Here is a 23,719-nt window from a genome sequence, read left to right on the forward strand (position 1 = left end):
GACGAAGTAGAGATTGTGGACTCCTACAAATACCTTGGAGTCCACATTAACAACAAACTGGACTGGTCAAATAATACAGATGCACTCTTCAAGAAAGGATAGAGCAGAATGTTCTCCCTCAGGAGACTCTGTTCCGTTGTGTGCTGGGGAGGTGGCATCAAGACTGGTGGCAAAATCAGTTTTTGGACTGGAACTGGGCAGTCTGGAGGCTGTGGCAGAGAGGAGGATGGTGGACAAAATAAACTCCATTCTAGACAATCCTGCCCACCCACTTCATGAGGAACTTAATAAAGTACTTCTTCTTCTTCTTCTTTTCAAATATAAAAAAATATTGATCTATTCTTATTGATTTCCAAGAAAGACAAACATAATAGATTTCCAGGGGATTTGAGAAAGTGTCTCATATCAGTACGAGAACAGAAAACAAGACATGGGTCATCCAATATCCACAAGGCTGGTGGTCTCCAGCTCCTTCTGTGTAGTGTGAGCATGAAGGGATGAATGAGGGAAATTCCAGTGTGGTTTGGATAAATCCATATATAAATGCAACCACATAGATAGTGACTGAGGGTGTAGGGGACTGAACAGACAGAAAAGGAAGTGAGTGAACAAATGTGTGTTCATGAACATTTAGATTGCTACCAAGGGTTTCTGGCAATACACTGATAACACTGGTATCTATTGGTTTTAATTACTCCCAACCATCTGTCTGCAGTTTTACCTCAGCTGATCCCATCAAGCTTGGCAGCACAGGTTTATTTCTTGTCGTGCCATTAAAACACAACTGAACTGAGCTGAGTTAAGCTGAGCGAGTGGGCAGTAGTTTTTCATCTATTTTTAAAGCTACAGTTTAAGCAAACTTTTGAAATACTGCAACAACACATCTGATAAAATGTATTAAAATCATCATGACTGAAGAGAATGAAGAAAACCTCTGGATGTCACAAATACACCAAACAGAGATTTGTTTATAGAATTGATTAGAATTGGGTAAATAAATTTTTGTTCTTCAGTTTCAGCTGATATTATTCATATTTCCTATTGTGCAGAGACAAAAAACGTACTTGGTAGCTGAAGAGCTGTGACTGGTCCAACACACCGAAAAATAAGAGCAAGGCAAAACAAAAAAGAATGCTTAGGTACAAGGTTAGGAAATTGTAGTCAAGAATGAGTCAGGTCCATAATGCAGTGTGGCAGCCAGAGGCCTTCTTGTCACACACTAACCCCTGTGGGCAAACATGTAATACACACATAGTGTACATGCAGGGTGACCTAGTGGCTTAATGCCCTGACACTGAACCAGGAAGAGAGCTGAACCTTTAATCTCATCAGTACTAATGTGTGGGTAGACTGGGACAGGTGAGCTGAGTCTGCTGTATTTACCTCAATGGGGTTGGCTTCAACTTTCCTTAAGCTCCTTATTAATCCCACAATGTACGAATTATTTCTTTTTCCTATTCCATATAAACAATAGTTTGAGATTTTGGGAACCAAGTGTATTGTCTTTGTTGTTCTGTTGTTCTTTGAGTTACATGAGAATATTAAAATTACTCTCACAAATGTCACAATTTCACAAATGTAAAATATGAATCACAGAACAGTCAGCAAGTTATTAGCTTAGCATAAAGACTGGAAACAGAATGTCTTCATTAAAACATTAATGTTTAAGGAGGTACAGTATAATGAGATAAATGGAGTCAGGATAGCTGCTCCTACTGTGTCTTTATGCCAAGTTAACCTAATTGTCTAAAAGCTGGAGCTTTATATTCAGCAAACAGTCACAAGAGTGGTATTGTAAACTATTGGTAAACTAGTTTTTAAAGTGGCTGCCACAGACCAGAGATGATGCAGATGACACTACTCTCTACATGAATTAAGTATTTACTGTATATCCATTGACAATTTTAAACCCAAGTGTAATTCAAATAGACATGTCATGGATGGTTTGATTGTTTACCTTCAGCTTGTTATTTATATCTTTGTAATCAAAATGAAGGTCTCTGTATTTGAACAGTGTGTAATAACTTAGCCATCAACTGCTCATAGGGAGAGTTTACACCACTTTAAAACACTTTCACTGAGCCACAGTGTGTTTTGTTTTTTGTCAGCATGATATGATGACCATGCCGACCTTTTACATGTTACACATCTCCATCAGAGTTTGCACCTGGATGGCATATTTCCATGGCAAACACATGTATGTGTGTGTACCTGTTGTTGTAGAGTGCGCCTCAATTAAAAAGTGCATTTTCTCCTGATACATAAAGATATAAACAATAAAACTAAAAAAAAGTAAAGTATAAAAGCGAACAGGGCAGCGCGGTGGATTAGTGGTTAGCACTGTTGCCTCACAGCAAGAAGATCCTGGGTTCGCAACCCGGCCTTTCTATGTGGAGTTTGCATGTTCTCCCTGTGCTTGTGTGGGTTTTCTCCAGGTACTCTGGTTTCCTCCCACAGTCCAAAAACATATATGTCAGGTTGATTGGTGACTCTAAATTGCCCATAGGAGTGAGTGTGAGTGTGTGAGGTTGTTTGTCTCTATGTGGCCCTGTGATGGACTGGTGACCTGTCCAGGGTGTACCCCTGCCTTTCACCCAAAGAGAGCTGGGATAGGCTCCAGCAGATCCCCATCACCCTGGTTAAGGAACAAGCAGGTATAGATGATAGATGGATGGATGGATAAAAGTGAACACACGAACACACACACATACACACACACACACACACACTTGCACATACAAACATTCTCATGTAAAGGTAGCAGCAAGAGGGGAAAACAGAAGGAAGAAGGACTGGAGCGTGAACTAGTGAGAAATAGCTAAACTGGGACCAATGAATCAAGAAAGAGGAGCTGCAGAAAAAAAGACAGAGGCGACAAAAAATAAGTGAGGCCAGATAAGCCATACATAGCAATGGAGGCACCAGCCAAATCCCAGTCATCTCTCTGTGTGCCCCCTTTCTTTTCATCCTCTTTTTCTTACACACTTGCTTTCTCTCCCTATGGTTATCAGAGGTCTAGCTCAATAGAATATATTTCCCTGGTTGCTAGGCAATCCCATAAAGCGGTGAGAACAAGCAAAGTGTTATAAATAATGTATTTGCATTATCTAATCAGCTGACAACCACCCCCAACCACACAGAGAGGACAGAAGAGCGAGATAGCAAGGGAGAGAGAGACAGAGAGAGAGAGAGAGAGAGAGACAGAGGCAGAAAGGGAGAGAGATGGAGGGGCATTTGATAATTGGAACGCGATTAATTCAATGAACACAAGTCCTCATCCTTGAGGATGCATGTGAAGCTGTGCATGAATATGCTTCTGCTGGAGAGGAGGAAAAGTAAAGTGTGTGCTGAGTGTGGGCTAAGTGTGTGTGTGTGTGTGTGTGTGTGTGTGGCTGACTCAGAGGAGGCTACACTACAGAACAGGAGGGATGTGGAGGATGGTGGGAATGGGTCAGATTCATTTCATGCCATTGCCGGAAGCAAAGCTCGGCCGTGTTTCAGGATGAGCTACCCATGAGAACACACATGCCATAAATTCATACACGTCAACCAAGACTTACCTTAGTGAGGTTAACAGCACAGACAGACAAATGAATAATAACATGATAAGCAAACAGAAAAGAGGCTTAGATTTACCCTGTGAAGTGTAAATCAAAATATCAAACTGTGAACTTTAAGCTTACCATTAGCACACACACACACACACACACACAGCATACCATTACCCTTTTACTGGTTTCCCTCACTACCACACCCTCACCCATCCAAAAATACCAGCAGCTGACCAGCACTGTGAGTCACTGTCTGATCACTGCACCCCATACACACACACACACATATACGCACACACACACACACACGCACACACGCACGCACGCACGCACGCACGCACGCACGCACGCACGCACACACACACACACACACACACACACACACATGCTCAAAAACCATGTGGACATGACTGATGGTAATATGTAGATGTGGAGTGAGTAAAGTGGTGTGTGGTAAATAGGGGAACACAGTGGTAGTGTGTTATTATAACCCACACCACGGGACTGGTGAGCTTCTGAGCAGTTATGGGTTTCCCTTACTCACATCTCCATTTTCCATCAACTGCAGCTACTGTGGAGAAATTACTACTCTCTTCTCTGATTGGCTTGGGTGTAGCTATGCAAAGGTGTCTTAAATTTCAGAAAAGCTCCTTTTGTTTCCTTGCTGTTTTTGCTCTTATTAGAGTAAATGTAAATTGTTGCTGTCTATTAAAATGCTCTGAAATCACACGGAAATTTGGTTATAGTATTAAAGGAATGAATCCAGACTTAGCAGTTTAGCTTAGAGTAAAGTCTGGAGACAGGGAAAACAAGTAGCTACATCAAACATTCAGTTTGGCTGGACCAGTTTTTGTAGCAGGCAAGGTCAATACAGCAATTTTCCCCTAAATGAATAAAATATAATAGAGTTATTTGAATATATTAAATACTTTCTCATATGTATGAATGTAAAATAATATATAAATAAAAATAGCACTTATTACATGTTGTTGGCATGGACAATTAGGAAACAATACTGTCTAATGGATCTACATACAGTGATTTTATATCAATGAAAAGTAAAACTATATGTATAAAAAAAAATTTACTTTTACTTTTACATTTTTTACTTACTATAAAATAAAAATGAGGGAAATATGACACAAATAAATAGCTAAAATAAATGTTGTATTCAGATTTCTGTAAAAAGGTCATTTTTGGGTTCCATTGGTCTACTGGGATGGATGGCCAGATACATCAAATATAATGGATATCTCTCTTGATTTGACTCTGGAATAATAACATGAATAAAATTTCATTTACAAAGATGTTTTAGAGATATTGGTAGATATTGTGCAAACTCTTCAACACTGAAAACAATAGAATTTCATTGTGAAGCCACACTATGGGTATATCTTTTCTATCTCAACCCCTAATAACTAAAAAACACCTGGAGAAAGATCTTAAGGACATTCAAGGAAAGTACAGTATGTACTTTTGCAGAATAAAAGCTCGAGTGTAAGGATATGAACCAAGAATATAATCAGAATTCCCCTTAAGGCAGAGCAGAATAAGTGGGCCACCGGCACACAACGTGTCCACAGCAGATACAGTATAAAAATAAATGCATGAAGCCAGAGCCACAGAGTAGCAGCAACTGTAGGCTGTACTCTGGCCGGCTGATGCAAGCTAGAAATATGGGCAGTGCTCCAAATTAAATGTCCCACACAATGTCCCACTTAGGCTCAATCACAATGCAAGGATGTAACAATTTACCACATGCTCTATTAGCATGTATGTAGCTCCATATAGAAGTCTGTACAGCAGTATTTTGTATGTGCCTACTACAACATGTGCCCTGATCTAAATACAACCATACAAAAAATGCAAAAGGAGTCCACATGTGCACCAAATCCATAGAGGGAGGCAGCCATACACACACAGTCATGCCTAACCACATCTATATCCGCACAAACTATACACACAGACTGAGAACACATCTGCCCTGTAAGAGACCCAGAGTAGGACACTGCCAGCTGGCTTTGTTTCAACTTTTCACCCCCTGGGATTGGTTCTCCCACAGGCCAAATATGGAAGAGCCATGTACCTCTGTCTGCCCCCAATGGGACTACACTATTATACACACACATACACACAGCCACACTAAAGTGCACAGTAGGAGCTAAAGCATTAGCCTTATGTGGTCACAAGGTGGTCAGTCAAAGAGCTATCAGGGAGCACATCTATGATCACTATGGAGACCACAGCCATTGTGTGTGCGTTTGCGTGAGTGTCAGGGAGTACAAGTCATGGATTTGATGAATATCCCTTTCTGATCTTTTCGCATTGACAACAGAGAAAGTTCAAAGGTCAGAGCAGCTGTGGTTAATCCTGTGGATCATCTGGAGGATAGACCGGGAGAGAGATTGAGCGAGGGAGTGGGTAAGAGAGGATCTTTATAGTGTGGAAGTGAGTGAGTGAGGATCTGCACAAATGAAATAAATGCGGGGAGTGATCAGGAGAGAGTATTTCTCATTTGCTGGTTATGGACTAAATTTGTTTCTATTTAGAAGTTTCCCAGCAACAAATTAATGTCTCAGACTATGACTGAGCTATAATGTGATAATACAAACTATAACAACCACAAACCCATACAGCACTGCATGCAGGGAAAAAGGATGATGATTATGAGCAGCTGACATCACTATTGCTAGCATTAAGGCTAGCAATAACTGCTGTTGAACTACGAATGAAAACAGCAGCTATAGCAACATTTATGTTTCTTATAATAGAAGCTACAACCTTTTGAAAAAGAAGAGATTTGTTCAGTTCAAAACAGTAGTGATTGTAAACAGCTGTCGTGGCTGCTACCAGCTTGCACTACATTTACAGTATAGCTGAGAGTTTGAGGAGAACACACTGCAAAGCCTTTGAAGAAGGAGAAATTATTATGCTCCACCACCAACACACCTAATTCACCCTAATGAGGTATTGATTAGATACTGATTAAACATGCCAGGCTGCATTAAAAATGTGATGAAGAATCCCATATATTGTGATATTGACTGTTGAGTCCTTTAAGAGCAAAAACATTATGTGTTTGTAATTTATTCATAAAAATGTTTAGTTTGTATTATTCAGTTTATAATAGCGTGTGAATAAAATTTTCAATGGTATTATAACCACGGTGCCATGACTTTAACAGGACAGTATGCCTGTTTACTTAACTGTGGCCATGAAGATGATATAAATAAATCATAGCAGTGGAATGTCATCGATTTCTTATTGTGCTGGGTTTGAATCTGTTGAGCTGCGATGACTTGGTGTGTACAGGCATAACGATCTTGTGAGACGATGTGCATGTGGAACTACGTGCTGATGGGTATGTGTATTCCAATTATGTCTTTACATGTTAAGGAGCAGTGACTGAATTGAATTTTGTGTAATTTAGTAGACTTGAGATAAATGTTTAAGTTCACATACATATAGAGCATGTGTGAGTCTGACTTGATTCTGAAGTACTTGTGTGTACCTATAGTAACATAACATAGTGTAACATAATTTAGTGAACTCCAGTAAAGAATTTAAAGTGTGTGTATAGATGCCCATGAGTCCACTTGTTTGTTAGAGTGCATACTTGAGTATATAAAAAAAGGAGAAAGGGTTTGTTCCTATGCAGGTTTACATGTACAAGGAATTTGTCTTGGTGTATACTTATGTTCAGCTTGCATCATACAATAATGGTAACTATAACTGTGTATTTGTGTGTGCGATGCTTAACAGAGCAGAATGTTAATTTAGCAGCATCAAAAAGAATTAACTGTTTCTCACCATGGACACCAGTATGTGCTCTCCTGTGGGGTGGATCGCCAGGGTATCGTCATACAGGCCTTTGGCTTCATCTAGTTGGCCCCGGAGCTCAGCAAGGCGACCCCGCTGCAGCAGTACTGAGTGCGAGTTGGGGAAGAGCGAGCTGGCCTCAGCTATGCAGAACTGAGCCTCTTTAAGACGACCATCCACCATGAACAACTCCCCTGCAGAAAGAGATGGGGAGAGTGAGAGGAGGGAGGAAGAAGTGTGAGGCAGGTGAGAGGTAAGCGCAATAGGTAGTTAGAATGAAAGAAGAAGGAGGTGAAAGAGGAGGAAAAGAAAGGGGAGGTATAGGAAAAAGAATAATGAAGATAAGGATAATGGAGCAAGTAAGAAAGTAAGAGAGGACACAGGAGTTAGGGTAGGAAAGATGTGGATGAAGAAAAGATGGACAGTCAGAGAAGAACAGTAGAGAGGAAAGATTAGTGACAGAGAAGACTTGACTGTGAGTTTAGGAACATCAACTATAATGTGCTCAAATACAAAACAGAACACTGCATTTGGATGGATGCGTACAAAGACACGCAGAGTATGAAAGAGAGAGTGGGAGCAATGTAGTGCCTGGAAAGTCATGAAAGTCTTGCCTAAATATGGCCATTGCATACTAAAGCTGTCTACCTCCTTTCTTTGCTTCTGCTGGAAAGATGAGAACAAACCTCTGACACACACACACACACACACACGCACGCGTGCACAATCACTCCTACAAGCACTGTATTGTCCAATAAGACCTCGAACACAGACCTGACCAGAGGACCTGCCCCCTGAGGCTGAAGCAGACCAATGCGTGGACGGCATGCTGGAGCAGGGAGCTGTCAATCATCGTCATGAGCAAATGCTGGGTCAACACCCAGAGAAACCCTGGGAAAAAAACCCTTCAGCTCTAAGCACTGACAGGCCTCTGTGTGTGCACACTGTAGAGAGATAGTCAACTGTGCTGTGCAAATGTATTGTACGCGCAGTGTGCTCCTGAGCACTGTGTGAACCTATGTGTGTATTTGGTAGCAGATGTTTTGTTTGTTTACCTGTGTCTCATAGATGAACAGATGGGAAATACTTAGTGCTGGCATGCTACCTCTCTGTGATAAAAAGAGCCAGCCTTGGGGTTCCATTTCATAGGTTCGTTTTGGGGAAAAACGATTCAGTAAGCAGTTATGTAAGGCCTTTTCCTGCACCTCACCTGAGCTCTCAGAAAAAATAGAACTATTAAAATGCATGTATACAGTCCATTTAATTTCAGTAATGTGTATTTGTGAGTCTATATACAGCTAAGTGTATTCATTTAAAAGCGCACTCTGTATGTTATTCAATGTGGCTGATGAGAATGTGAGATTGATAGAGGAAGTGACCGATGAGAAGAGGAATGCTGGGAAGGCAAGGGGTATGGCTGGCTTAGCCTTGAGTGAGGGGACACATGCCTGTTCTCTCTCTCTCTCTCTCATACACTCACACACACTCAGTTTAGCAAGCATTTTCTCAGCAGAGGAACAAGCACGGTTTGAAGCTGGGACATTGAAAATAACCTTCAAATTGCACAGGAACACAGGGGACGTGACCTCCTCAGCTCCTCTACTCATTTCATCCTGTACTACAACACACTGGTATGCTGGTTGCATCACTGCCTTCACTTGGTTGCTGTATGGATTCCCATATCTTATCCACTCCAGCTGAGTGGGGAGAGATGGAGTGTTGTTTGTTTGGAGAATCACAGTACTCCTCTGGTTTCCTTTCCTGCTAAACCTCTGCTCCCCTGTGAACTTCAATAGGCAGATTGAAGTCTGAAGGAGTGGAAGTCATAGCAGTATGCATTACTGCCAGTGATAACAGTGGTCACATGTATGTGGGTACAGCGTGCACTCCTACACAAGATATGCAGTATTTAATGGTATTGAAATGTCTCTGACCACTAAATTAACATTTGGTTGGTTGCCATTGTTTGTGATGGCAAGGTAATAGAAAATTGCGCAGTATTCACACAAAAGTATGTGGCTTAGAATAAGGTTGCAAATATGCCATCTCTGGCTGAAATTGCTTTGCTGTACATCTTTGTCTATCCAATTATGTCAGAACATAAAGTTATTAACTTTTTTATTTGTGGGTGACCCGGAGTGAATTTCTGTGACTGCAGTGCTCAAAATGAAAAAATACTCTCCTAATTTCAAGTGCATAAACAATATCTCACTCCCCAGAGAAACTGAAATTAACCTGTGTTCGAAAGCAGGTCAGTAAGCCATGCAAGACAGTCATAGTACTATCTGCACAGCACACTGAGGAAGATTTTTATTTCAAATTCTCTTAAGATATTTAGATTTTTATTTCAGTATATCAAAATTTGTATATACTGTGGTCTTTACCATGATATCAACTACAGTATATAGTATGCTCAATATGTGTGGTCTGAGAATAGATCCCTGAGGCACACCACATGTTCCCTCTCTACCTGCTGAGATAATACCACAACTTCCCTTTATGTCCCCTCAGAATAAATTGTGTGTGATCTTGAGTGGTTTGATGAGTTTCATTTAACACAATCCAGTAAAATTCAAATGCCTGCAAAAGTAATGACACTGGCGTCAGTCTCATTTGTACTTTTTAGTTCTAATTAGCAAATATTAGCATGGTGACATCCACCCTTTAGCATGTTAGCATGATTACATTAGCATTTAGCTGAATGCAACACTGTGTGTAAGTACAGTCTCACAGAGCAGCTTGGCTGTGGACTCTTAGTCTTAGATATTTATTGCTGTGTGCTTTAAAATAAAACTTAAGAACTGGTAAGCTTTAATTGTCTAAAGTCAATTCTGCACTTGTCAGTGGGATTATTATGTATAAAACTCAATTAACTAATGCAAAACAGTGGAATCTGATTACTGTCAATCACTATTTTCCATCAGAAGTTTTTTCCTAGCCAACTTTTTTTGTAGTTCACAGCCATTGAATATATTGGCAGAGATTCCCTGTTCTCACAGTTCAACAGCAGGTATTTGTCTGACTCTGCACCCAAAACAAGACAGATAAGAAATTACTTGTTGACAGATCAAACTTTTAATTGAATTTGAAAAATAGTGTGTATCGCTGCCATACCAGCCTGCAGCCAAATGCGTTCCAATGTGGTCCAGATGTAGGTAGGTCCTTGGCGACGGCCAGAGCTGATGTCCGACACCTCAGACAGTGCTGCTTCCAGACGAGAAGCTGCAACTGACGAAGGGCTCAGCGAACCTGACAAAAGTGAAGAGACAAGAACTATCACAGAATGATATATGTGATGTGATCCTTGTCACCACTGATAAAAATTATACCAGCAATTGCACAAATTATTGGACTATCTTGACAGATTGTACAACACCACATCTTTGGTTGGCATACTGAATAATCTTTCACACAATCTTTTAAAAAGTGAAACCATGCTAATGCATTTCAAAATCCTGCGCATAATAAGACTGATAATCTGTTCATTTTCAGGGCATCCAGAAAATAAATGTGAATTCATGAAAAAATTTATAGAGCCTCGATCCTGCTAGAAACAGAAGGTGAGTCAGATCATCGATATTTGAACAACACATGACAGGCAAACATAGTTTTAATCCAGAGTAGGTCAAATGCTTGGGGATTTAGTCTGACCTACACGTTCACTTTTCTCACTGGTGTTTACTCAACGCCAAAGAAAAATGAGACTGTGTTTAACATAAACTCATCAATCCAGCATGCTGCAAACCAAATATGTACAGAGACAGTTCCCTATTAAAAAGATTTTAACCAGTAAGAGAGCGGACCAGTGGAGGCGTCCTGGAAGTCAGGCAGGGTGAGGTGTATGGAGAGTTTCCTGGCTCCAGGGCTGACCTCTGGTCTCTCAGCCATTGGTATACTGCTGCTGTCATCTGTCTCACTGCAACACATATGCGCACACCAATGACAACAAGTGTAAGTAAGAAAAGCAAAAATAAATTAAAATATGATCTTCCCTTTTTAATCTGCTATCACTCTTGCTTCTTGAGTTTGTCTTCTGCATTATAACAAAGAAAGAGTAAGTTTTTCATGAAAATCATTATTTTCTTCCTCATTTAGTGTGAACCTCAAAGCATAAAATGAGTGCACAAGGATCTGGAAGCCACCCATTCAACAAAACCTGATCTGAAATGTTACAATTTTGATATTACATATTTATTATAAGAACTGTTTCTGTTGATGAATAATAGAAATGTTTATTACTGTATATCAGTTTTGATCAAAGGCAAAAACTCATTATCTCAAAACTACTCAGACTGCTGATTAAACCTTCCATGAGGGCATGAACAGTATAATATATAAAATAATTATAAACAATCCAAGAGCAGCAGCTTTGTCATAACAATAATAAACACTTGGTGAGATACAGCTCATTCTCCAGCACATGAAAGCAAAGTACTATTCACCTGGTGCGGCTGACGTCATAGCGGCTTTGCCAGTGCTGCAACATCTCTTCACAGGTCTGCAGGCCTGCAGCTGGGCCAAACAGGACCTCTTCAAGCTTCACCTTTGTGAAGAGCAAACTGTACCACAAAACACACACACACAGATACTTTACTAATCTGTGTTTAATCTTAATGTGTGAGTAAATTAGCCTAAAGGAACAATTAGTTAGTCAAACTGAAACACAATCAAGCTTGTTTTTATTGTCACTGATCACATTAGTTTATCCAGATAAAGTAGAACTGCAGGATTGGAAGATTTCAATCCCTCAGTACCCACTAATGAAAAAGTAGATCTCTGCAAACTACTCTATAGATTAGCAGCAGAAACTAGCTGATTCGCTTATAAAAATAAAGAAGCTTGTAAATACCCATTTATATACACTAATACAGTATCTTAGGGTAAGTGTGTGAGCTTTTACAGAAGCTGGGTGACTGCAGAGAACCCATCTCAGTGATTGTGGGTTAAGGGATGCATGGATCAATAACACTAACACAAATAACATGCTCTCAGAGTGTGGGTGTATGTGGGTGTGTATGTGTGTGTGCGCATGTGTGTGTGTTGTGGTGAATTGAAAAGCTGTTAAGTAGAGACCATAGAGTGTTTCCGCCTGGCCCTTTTAGTTGAAGACAACTGTTTAAGTGACACAAGAGTCTCTTGTGTATGTATGTGTGTGTGTGTGTGTGTGTGTGTGTGTTTGTCTGTAGTAATTGCCAGAAGGGGCTCTCAGAGGATGCAGTCTGTTATGGGCATCACTCATCCATCAGTGTGAGGCGAGAGGGAGCGTGAGAGAGACAGTGAGACTACGGTGTTCACTACATCTGATGCCTGCCTGACTAACTGTCCACTGACCCCCTGTTGGTGAAGTCTCCTCCAAGTCTACTCTGTGCTCTCCTGTTAGAGGATGCGAAGGGGCTTAGAAGGAAGAAGAAAGAGAAGGATGAAGAGGTGGATAGGGGGGAAGAGGAAGAGTGAGGCTCTATAGCAGAACGGAACGAGCTGATGTCAGGGGAAAAACTCTGGGTGAAATCTAGTTTAAAAAGAAAAAATGAAAGTGTTTGTGTGGGAGGAAAAGGGTTGGATTCTCTGACATGCCGATGGCAAGCGCTGCTTAGGGACGTTGTGTTAAGGATATGCTTGCCAGTAGGGGTCCATTGGAGTGTGTGTGTGTGTGTGTGTGTGTGCGTGTGTGTGTGTGTGTGTGTGTGTGTGTGTGTGTGTGTGTATCATCAACAGTGTGGCAAAGCGTTTAGAAGCATTGTGGCGATGTAAACCCATCATAGTGCTGAAAGGTGACAAAGTCTGGGTGTTTATTATATGCACAAAAAACACGTTCTCCCTGAACCATCAAAATTAAGTTGACTGTAAATTCTCATAATATACTACAATTATTCAAATAAATGGCAGCATCTCAATTAATGTCTAGTTGTGTCTCTCACTTCCTGCAGAAGTTTCACATTAAACATCTAACACAGAAAAACTGATTTGATTTAAAGGAAGAATTCATATGTTCAAAAAAATGTGTTTTAAAAACTGTTTAAATAGTGAAAAATGTGCATCACATGTGTCCTCTATTGTCATTTAGACATTACATAGACATTACATAATAGCTTGAATAAAGGGTTAATTAGTGTCACATAATTTCTTATTTATGGGAGGGCCCCAATTTTTTGTTTGTATATACAGGTATAGCCATTTTTTTTGTTCACAATAATATTTGACATATTTGACCTTGTAGGTGGAAATTCTGCATCATTATCTTGTTGCATGATGAAGGATCTCTCAATTAGTTTGGTTCCATCTTTCTTTAAATTGTCAGACAAAATGTTTCTGTAGACTTCTAAGTTCATTTTGCTGCATCATGGGTTACATCATCAAAGAAGATTAATGAGCCCGTCCCAGAAGAAGTCATGCAAGCCCAAGCCATGACATTACCTCCATTGTTTCACAGATGTGCTTATATGTTTGGGATCATGAGCAGATCCTTTCTTTCTCCGAACTTTAGCTTTTCCATCACTTTACTAAAGGTTCATCTTATTCTCAGCAGTCCATAAAAATTTGTTGCTAATGAGTGGTTCGCATCTTCGGGTGTAGCCGCTGTACTTTTGTTCATGAAGTCTTTTGGTAGATTTTAATACCTTTACTCCTGCCCTCTGGAGGTTGTTGCTGAAGTCACTAACAGTTGTTTTAGGACCTTTCTTAACAGCTCTCACAATGTTTCTGTCGTCAAAAGCTGCTGTTTTCCAAAGTCTGTCACTTAGTACACCAGTGGTTTCTTTCTTCAGGACCTTCCAAATGGTTGTACTGGCTATGGCCAATGTTTGTGCTATGGCTCTGGTTGATTTTTCATCTTCTCTCAGCTTCACAACTGCTTGTTTTTCACCCATAGACAGCTCTGTGGTTTTCATGTTGGTAACACCTCTAACTATAAATGCAGTCTGCACAGGCAAAACCGAATTTGAAACTGAGCGTAGACATTCAGCACTCTTTATTGTTTGAATAGTGAGTGTAATAGGACACACCTGGACAACAAAACACACCTGTCAGCCACATGTTCCAATACTTTTTGTCACATGAAAAATAGGTGGGTTCAAACAAATAATGCAATCTTCTAAGTTATGTATCAGACCTAGATGTAAATACTTGGAAATACAGTGGGTACGGAAAGTATTCAGACCCCTTTAAATTTTTCACTCTTTGTGTCATTGCAGCCATTTGCCTAAATCAAAAAAGTTCATTTTATTTCTCATTAATGTACACTCAGCACCCCATCTTGACAGAAAAAAACAGAAATGTAGAAATTTTTGCAAATTTATTAAAAAAGAAAAACGGAAATATCACATGGTCATAAGTATTCAGACCCTTTGCAGTGACACTCATATTTAACTCACATGCTGTCCATTTCTTCTGATCCTCCTTGAGATGGTTCTGCTCCTTCATTGGAGTCCAGCTGTGTTTAATTAAACTGATTGGACTTGATTAGGAAAGGCACACACCTGTCTATATAAGACCTTACAGCTCACAGTGCATGTCAGAGCAAATCAGAATCATGAGGTCGAAGGAACTGCCCAAGGAGCTCAGAGACAGAACTGTGGCAAGGCACAGATCTGGCCAAGGTTACAAAAGAATTTCTGCAGCACTCAAGGTTCCTAAGAGCACAGTGGCCCCCATAATCCTCAAATGGAAAAAGTTTGGGACGACCAGAACTCTTCCTAGACCTGGCCGTCCAGCCAAACTGAGCAATCGTGGGAGAAGAGCCTTGGTGAGAGAGGTAAAGAAGAACCCAAAGATCACTGTGGCTGAGCTCCAGAGATGCAGTAGGGAGATGGGAGAAAGTTCCACAAAGTCAACTATCACTGCAGCCCTCCACCAGTCAGGGCTTTATGGCAGAGTGGCCCCACGGAAGCCTCTCCTCAGTGCAAGACACATGAAAGCCTGCATAGAGTTTGCCAAAAAACACATGAAGGACTCCCAGACTATGAGAAATAAGATTCTCTGGTCTGATGAGACCAAGATTGAACTTTTTGGCGTTAATTCTAAGCGGTATGTGTGGAGAAAACCAGGCACTGCTCATCACCTGCCCAATACAATCCCAACAGTGAAACATGGTGGTGGGAGCATCATGTTGTGGGGGTGTTTTTCAGCTGCAGGGACAGGACGACTGGTTGCAATTGAAGGAAAGATGAATGCGGCCAAGTACAGAGATATCCTGGAAGAAAACCTCTTCCAGAGTGCTCAGGACCTCAGACTGGGCCGAAGGTTCACCTTTCAACAGGACAATGACCCTAAGCACACAGCTAAAATAACAAAGGAGTGGCTTCGGAACAACTCTGTGACCGTTCTTGACTGGCCCAGCCAGAGCCCTGACCTAAACCCAATTGAGCATCTCTGGAGAGACCTGAAAATGGCTGTCCACCAACGTTCACCATCCAACCTGACAGAACTGGAGAGGATCTGCAAGGAAGAATGGCAGAGGATCCCCAAATCCAGGTGTGAAAAACTTGTTGCATCATTCCCAAGAAGACTCATGGCTGTACTAGCTCAAAAGGGTGCTTCTACTCAATACTGAGCACAGGGTCTGAATACTTATGACCATGTGATATTTCAGTTTTTCTTTTTTAATAAATTTGCAAAAATTTCTACATTTCTGTCAAGATGGGGTGCTGAGTGTACATTAATGAGAAATAAAATGAACTTTTTTGATTTTGGCAAATGGCTGCAATGACTCAAAGAGTGAAAAATTTAAAGGGGTATGAATACTTTCCGTACCCACTGTAAAAGCTAAAATGTTGATCTCTTGTCTCATATTCATCTTTTGATATCCAATACTTTTGGAGGGAAATGTATATATACATATATGTGTGTGTGTGTGTGTGTGTGTGTGGATGCTATACTATATAGCAAGTAATATCAAACTGTACTAAGTCAGCCAAGGACAGAGTATTTTCAACTTTGTTATGCACCACTCGACTCACACAGTAGTTCTCCTACAAAGCTAGATTTTTATTAAGATTACAGCACTCAAAACTACACAGCAGATTGCAAAGGCTGTCATTTCCAGTCTCTTGGAAATGAACCTGGTGTATGCAAAGTGTAGCGCTTGAGGACGGATGGCTGTGAACAGTGTAGCTCAGTGTAAATGCTTGGTGGTGGCCAGGTAAGAGTAACTAATAATATTCCCTTGGAAAAGTGGTGTATCTACAGTATTACTCACTTTCCAACCCCAAATATCAGCATGTGTTCCCTCTCTGTCTCTGTATATGTTATCTATCTATCTATCTATCTATCTGTCTGTCTGTCTGTCTGTCTGTCTGTGTCTGTCTATCTATCTATCTATCTATCTATCTCTCTCTCTCTCTCTCTCTCTCTCTCTCTCTCTCTCTCTCTCTCTCTCTCTCTCTCTCTTTATTTATATATATATATATATATATATATATATATATATATATTTACTTGTGTGCATTGATGCAGATTAACACACACGTGGCTGTGCAGACAGCTTGCTTTGTGTAGCAAAGCATAAGCCAGGCATGCATGTGCACATTAATACACACATACAGATGCACAAATGTCACACTTGCTCATGCTGTAAGATCCTCGTTAGATGAATGCAGAATCAAAGGCTGGGATTAATCATTCTCTTTAATACAAACTGTGAGACCACGATCACTCTCTCTCTCCCTGTCTCTCACACACACAATCCTCTCCTCTCTCTCCTCAGCTCGCTCAATCTGTGGCAGAATCCCAATTCACATTGAAATACATGCCTGTTTACTGATTAAAATTTCAAAGAAAAGGGAGAAATAGAGATGTTAGATAAAAAAGATGAGAGGAAAGAAGTGAAAGAGAGGGTTAGAAAAAAAGAAGAGATGGCGAAAGAGAGAAGCCGGGGAAAAGGATGTGGGAGAAAAAGAGGAAGGAGAAATAATTCGGAATGCTACAGCATTCTGCTGTGGTGCAGAGAGGCAGTGCTAACAAGAATCACACACATTAAGGCGAGCGTGCGCACACACACACACACACACACACACACACACACACACACACACACACACACACACACGCACACACACACACACACACACACACACACAATGACACACAAGCATGCATGTACAAGATTACAATCTTATAAACACACATACATAAAGCGACCCTAAGACTCAAGTGCACACAGGCATACACACAAGCGTCGTGGAATGACCGGCACCGTGCACGACACAAGCTTTAATCTCTGATGCTCGCTCACACATCCAAAGCAAACGATTCAATGAGCTTGTTAAAGAGAAAACACCTCTCTCTCTCTCTCTCTCTCTCTCTCTCTCTCTCTCTGCCAGAAGCTTTTTTTATGCACATTTTTGAATTTGTACGTATGAGACCTTGATAAAAAAAACACTGAAAGGTATTATCACAAAAAAAGTTTCACTAAATTAAAACAACTGCAAGTGGAAAAAAGACTTATGATGCACATGCAGCATGGTACTTTAAAGTTCACTAAGAAAAAAAAGAAATGGCATCAATCCAAAACAAATCAATTATTCCCATTTTCTCTTACACATTTTTTAAAAGTTGGATATATTGGTGTCTCAGCTAAACCAGTCCCAAGGGTATTGCTACATCTTTGCTGGATTTAGCTCTATTTCTATTATCGTATTGCAGGTTTGGGTTTAGGGCAAAAGTACTGTTGATTATCAAACTTTAGAATCAAGAAAAGCCTTTACTATTACAGCTACAATGATGCATGATTTTCACAAAATCCCAAACCGTTCTTGACAACAGGTCAAAAGGTGCTTCTTGGTTGTATGATAGATAATTATTCAAGAAGACCATGGAGATGTCAGTCCCCAATTTGTTCTCTATGCTTTGAGAAAATAGCCAGTTGGCAAATATTTAGGAAACCTTTGTGCAACATTTACAGTTTTATAGTGATGATTTAAAGTGGTATTAAATGTTAATGGCTCATATTTAGGAAAATTTTGACTTTTCACAAAACAGCAGTTACAGAAGAACATTAACACAAATTTTAGAGTTGTTTCTCTGTCAGCTGATGTAAGTCCAATATCTCCTCTTCTTTTGGCTCTGTTTTGTTCTCCACCAGCTCCTGAGGGACAAATCTGACTCTTGAACTGCAAAATGTTCCATTATCCACTGTCAGACTGGACAAAACATTAAAGTAGAGTAAAACACCTAGAGCTAAAGGAGCTGAAAGATGCAAAAATGTTCCGAGGAGAGTTTGTCACTCATACTGTCAATTGCCATTTAATGTAAACATATTTATGTGCTTTAAGAGCCTGCAACCACATTGTTATTATTGACTTTACAACCTATTAGCAAGTATCTACATAATATTTCCATTAACATTTAAGTTGGTTATTGTTAGATATTATTATGCACAAATTGCTATAGCAGCAGATCACATGAGGTGGTTGTTATTTTGCTATACTCACACTAGGCTAGTCCTTAATTTTGATAGCAAAATGGAAGACTTAAAAAATATAGCTGTTGCTCCCAGGCTAGGTTTGGATCGAAAGCCATACGACAAGGTCAGGTTAGGGCAGAGCTGTCAGAGTACTCCTGTTGATATTTTGCTCCAGCTCTTAGCTGGTTCAGTTCAGGTATGTTTTACTGGCATGCCAATGTAATAAAACGATCATTTGAAATATGGATCATAAATCTTAGAGGTAGTAATACAGTTAATGGAAATCCACTAACACTTCGTTTTAATTCAGCTGTTCCATTCAGCAAACTAAACATAAAAAGATTTATGTCTCGCTTTCGCTCTCTTTCTCTCTGACTCGATGTTTCTCTACTGCTCCATATCAACAGTTTGGGAACAACAACTGATGCTGTCTGCTCTACCCGTATGACCTCATGGTTACCGAGGCGATGGGAATTCCTGGCGCAGACAGCAATGTCATTGGCTGAGCCCAGAACAGAGCTTTTAAATGGGTCAAAGCAGTCAAGTGTCTCTATGGAGGAGGTGTGTGCATCTAGACAGAGAGAGAACAGATTTCATCTTCCAATTGTACATACAGTACAGCTCAACAAAGCTTGTGTATTTATAAAGCCATCATCTTTCCTGCATCCGCCCACTCTGTCTCCATGTTTTTCTTCTCTATGCCAGGCTCTCGCATCCTTCCTTCCCTTTGTTGTTTCATAAATTTTCTTGTTTTTCTGCATCTTCTTCTTCTTTCTCTTTTTTTCTAATGTATGGATGTACCCCATCTGTCTGTGCTGGGACCGTGGAGGCCAACACTGACCCCAAATGGTTGCATTATGAAATGCTTTACTTTGAAGCACAGATCAAAAAGATGATGCAACATGCTTCCAATTTATGCTTAGTGTGATATAATTAGCCTGGATAATGTTGTCTGCATCCAAGACAACAGAGCTCCATCCACTGCTGATAAATATGTTTTTAAGTGAAGGATGAATGACTAGAATTGTTCCTGAGAGGTATCTTGAAACAGTTTTAGGCCTATACTGTTACTACTTCACCTTAAATAATTAAGAGTCATTTCAACCTATAGAAAAATGAATTAAAAAATTTATGTTGTTTCTTTATCATGAAATAAAATAAATCACCTTCATCAGCCATCATCATCATCATCATCCTGGATTAGAAAACCTTTGCAAATATTCAACTATTTATCTTATCCTGTTTGAGAAAATCTGTCTCTAACCATACATGAACTGTGTGTGTGTGTGTGTGTGTGTGTGTGTGAGACGCGCAAGCTTGGCCTCCAACACAGCGACCCTGAGACATCCTATCCCTATGGAGGAGAATACTAGAGTTTGGGCTGAGTCTTGCTATTCTTACAAACACACACACACTCACAAATACAGACATCAGCATATGAAATCGCAACAATTGATTGGCTCCTTATGCTCAATTCACCACCACTTCAGTCAGCATTATCTTTTGTGTGTGTGTGTGTGGTTGGGTAATGTAGAGGGTTTTACTTGAAGTTGTCGGGGTGCTGGCTGAGGGCCAGGCCCAGGGTGTCCAGTGCATGGCGGTGGTGTTTCTGGGCACTGAGCAGCAGGGTCAGCAGGTGGAGGGAGTGTAGGTCGTCCCCACGGAGAGATAAAGCTGCCTGCAGGGGCTCCATGGCTGCCGATACCTGCCAGACACACGCCGACTCTCAGGTACAACTTGTCTGTAATGTTTTATAATATATAATATCTGTTGTTGATTACTCCAAAATATACAGTACAGTATTGTCACTTATACCTGGCGAACAAGTGCCAGCTGGAGAGCCAGGCACATAGCAATCTTAGCATCCTGAGGGTCTAATGAATGGGCCCTGCAGAGGACAGTAATAGCAGCTTCTTAGGCACAGCAGTGATTTGAACAAAATGCATCGTACATTGGCATACTCAGAATGACAGTGCTAACATGCTAATATGTTCGCATACAATGCTGCTAACATATTCAGGATCATGGTTTAGCATGGTAACATTTGCTACTTAGCACTAACCACAGTACAGCTGAGACTGGTGGAAATTATTGAATTATAATTGAATCAGTGCATTTCCTGTATGTATGATGTGTGAAACCTATGCTGTAATGACTGGAAGAACTGGCACCTACTTGCTTAGGGCTTGTAATGCTTTTTTGTTGAATTCATTCCTATCTGCTTTCAGAGCAGCTGTAGGAAGTAGACAACATTAGTTTTAGTTTTTTTTTCTTAACAGTATACAGTTTATTTTGTATAAAATGGAATAATCACCATAATTCAACAAGTCTTCATAGAAATCAAAGGTCATTTATCTTTATTTTTTCTCCCATTCCATGTTTTCCATATATGGGAACATTTGTCCAAACATAACAATTCTGCTCACTAATGAACATGTTGCATCTTAAGTCTCATTTAAAAGGGGTCAGAACAACTAGTTGTGTGACTGGGGACTATGACTTAGCTGGGAACAATAACTTCCACCGGTTTTCTGGCAGCATCACTGTAACAACACTCCAGAAAAGTCACTGCACCCAGCCAAGAAACAGTCTGGCACAAAACTGCATGTAAAAGAACAATTTCTGTTAGCATCTTCTTCAGCTTTAGAGGTGCTAGAAGGCAGGTTATGGAAAGATCAGAGCCATAATTTTAAAAAAATCAAGGATTTGAGCTACTGCCCATAGAATCACATCAGACACTGCCACATACTGAGCCAGTCCTCCCTGACTCCTATTTAAGAGGTTTTGTGGCCAGCTGCCTTCATTTTTGAGAGACAACACTTGTTGCTTGTTAGAAAAATGTAAACAGGCCTTTTTAAGCATCTGCATCAATGAGTAATACAATCAATTTTCTGGTTAGGACAGTGATGGTATATGTGTCTGTTTGGTGGTTTGTGTTTGTGTATCTGTACCATCAGAGGCCTGTAGACTGCAGCAGAGACCCAGAGCCAGGTAAGCCCTGGGCAGAAATTCTCCAGCTTCCTCCCCCATAGACACCACACTCCGGGATAATGCTTCAGCTTCCTCAAACTGGAAACATATACATATACATATACAATACACTCATTTTGCATCTGTGGGGTTGTTTAGTTCTATGATATTTGCAAGTTGAAGCAGTGAATTACTCTGTCATACTCAAATGAATCCAAAACCTATAATATGAAACAAATAAATCTGTGAGGAGCACTGAGAGGTGCTGTACTGAAAGCAGAATCTGCAACAATCCTTCATACAAAGCGTGTGACAGCAAAAGTCACTGTAGCACTTAAAGGCAGCTGAGGTGCAACAGGGAATGGAGAATTAATGTCTGAGCCTAGTGTGAGTTTAGTCCAAGCAGATTCAGCTGAAGGACAATGCAGTTTGCTGAAGGACACACACACACACATACACACACATGCTCGCCCACACACACAGCAGTAGACTGCAGGCAGTGTGCGCCTGAGCCCAACAAAGAAACTGTGTCACTCGGTGTGAGGTATGGCTGGTGGCGGGCGGGCAGGTGGGTAGGTGGGCGTAGGAGGGTACTGTCTTTGACGGCACGCCAGTGCAACAGCAAGCCAACTGCTCTGACACCCTCTCTCTCCTCTACCTACCCTCCTCCTCCTCCTACCTTCATCCTCCTCCTCTTCTGTTCTCTCTCTGTCTCTGAATCCAGTCCTTGTGAGTTCAAAGCATGCGCACAATAGCCAGTCATTTAAAAACACAGCTTGTCCATGCACATCTTAGCAGGATTATGTGGTTTTTTTCCTCCCTTGAACGATGTAAAGGGAGAGAGCATGCTGTTGTTGTTGGATAAAAAACTTGCATCTGCAAAACTGCTCTTCAGGAATTTAGAAAAGCAGCTTTGCTTTCAGATCACCAATTGTGCACTTCACTCCACAGACACACAAAGTGTCTTTGGATCTTTAATGATTGATATACATCTGTAAGAGCACCATAAGAAAACCATGAGGGCATGAAGAAGTTTTTGGTCTTGGTCTGTGAGCTTGTGGGTTGATGCAAAAAGCAAAAAGAAAATGTTGCTGGCTAGATAACAGTAAAGACAGTACAGTGGAGCTGATGGTGAATAATTATGGCCCTTTTATGTAATTCCCCACTGCACTATGGCCATAGTGTCCCATTGTGATTAAGGCTGTAAGCTCCTTAGTGTCTATGGCCTGCCATGATCTCCAGCCACTGACAGATGTGCTCTCTCCATTCGGCCCTGTTAGCTCCTCTTTTCTAATCTGAGGCCCCCTTTTTCTTTCTCTGTCTGTCTAGCTTACCCTCACTCATTCTCTCTCTCTCTCTATCTGCCAATGTGACTTTCTCCTGCACAGATCATAAAACAGCAGAATTGTCCAAGCAAGTGTCAATCCTAAAACCTTAGCTATACAGTGATGCTGCTCGATAACTTTCATGCATTTCCAAACATACATTCATGCATCATGCACATTAAATATTCTATACACCTCCAGTGCATGCACTACACCATTCTATGATGTAACTTCAGCTTTATTTTGTCATCTAATTATTCATGGTAGCTAAAGCTGATGGGGCAGGTCAAACTAAATGAAAATAAACATGCATGGATTTAGATTGTCTATGATAACGAGTTTACATGCATTTTTCTCAAATCTTATTGGTTCCAGAGGAGAAGAGGAGAATGGATTTTTGCTACTATGTCTGCAATCCTGTGAAATTTGAAACTTTGTGTCTGGCTAAATGAGTATTTCAGTTTTTTAGCAACCCTTTCTCATTGTAACCTCTAAATTCAAGGTGCTGTGCAATGGCAGTATCTTGATCAAAATCCAAATTTTGAAAAGTGAAATGGATCACTAAATGATTACATTTCACTGTGAGGCATAAATGTTTGTGCCAAATTTTATTTAGTGTTATCTAGGCATTTCACTGAACGCTATATGAATGTCAA

At 40.5% G+C, this 23,719-nt stretch overlaps 1 protein-coding gene across 1 annotated transcript in view; it reads right to left on the reverse strand.

Moving 5' to 3' along the window:
* The window catches only part of ttc7a (tetratricopeptide repeat domain 7A), a 44,562-nt gene that overhangs the window by 7,023 nt on the left and 13,820 nt on the right, over positions 1 to 23,719 (reverse strand). Inside the window, exons 12-19 of the mRNA XM_026309303.2 lie at positions 21,720 to 21,837; positions 20,944 to 21,001; positions 20,584 to 20,656; positions 20,313 to 20,473; positions 11,813 to 11,929; positions 11,174 to 11,286; positions 10,485 to 10,619; positions 7,362 to 7,564 (exon numbers count right to left, since the gene is read on the reverse strand). Of these exons, the coding sequence (XP_026165088.1) occupies positions 7,362 to 7,564; positions 10,485 to 10,619; positions 11,174 to 11,286; positions 11,813 to 11,929; positions 20,313 to 20,473; positions 20,584 to 20,656; positions 20,944 to 21,001; positions 21,720 to 21,837 (978 nt within the window). The remainder of the gene's footprint in view (positions 1 to 7,361; positions 7,565 to 10,484; positions 10,620 to 11,173; positions 11,287 to 11,812; positions 11,930 to 20,312; positions 20,474 to 20,583; positions 20,657 to 20,943; positions 21,002 to 21,719; positions 21,838 to 23,719) is intronic.

Source organism: Mastacembelus armatus, chromosome 15, assembly GCF_900324485.2.
Source record: "Mastacembelus armatus chromosome 15, fMasArm1.2, whole genome shotgun sequence".
In the NCBI taxonomy this organism is placed as follows: domain Eukaryota; kingdom Metazoa; phylum Chordata; class Actinopteri; order Synbranchiformes; family Mastacembelidae; genus Mastacembelus; species Mastacembelus armatus.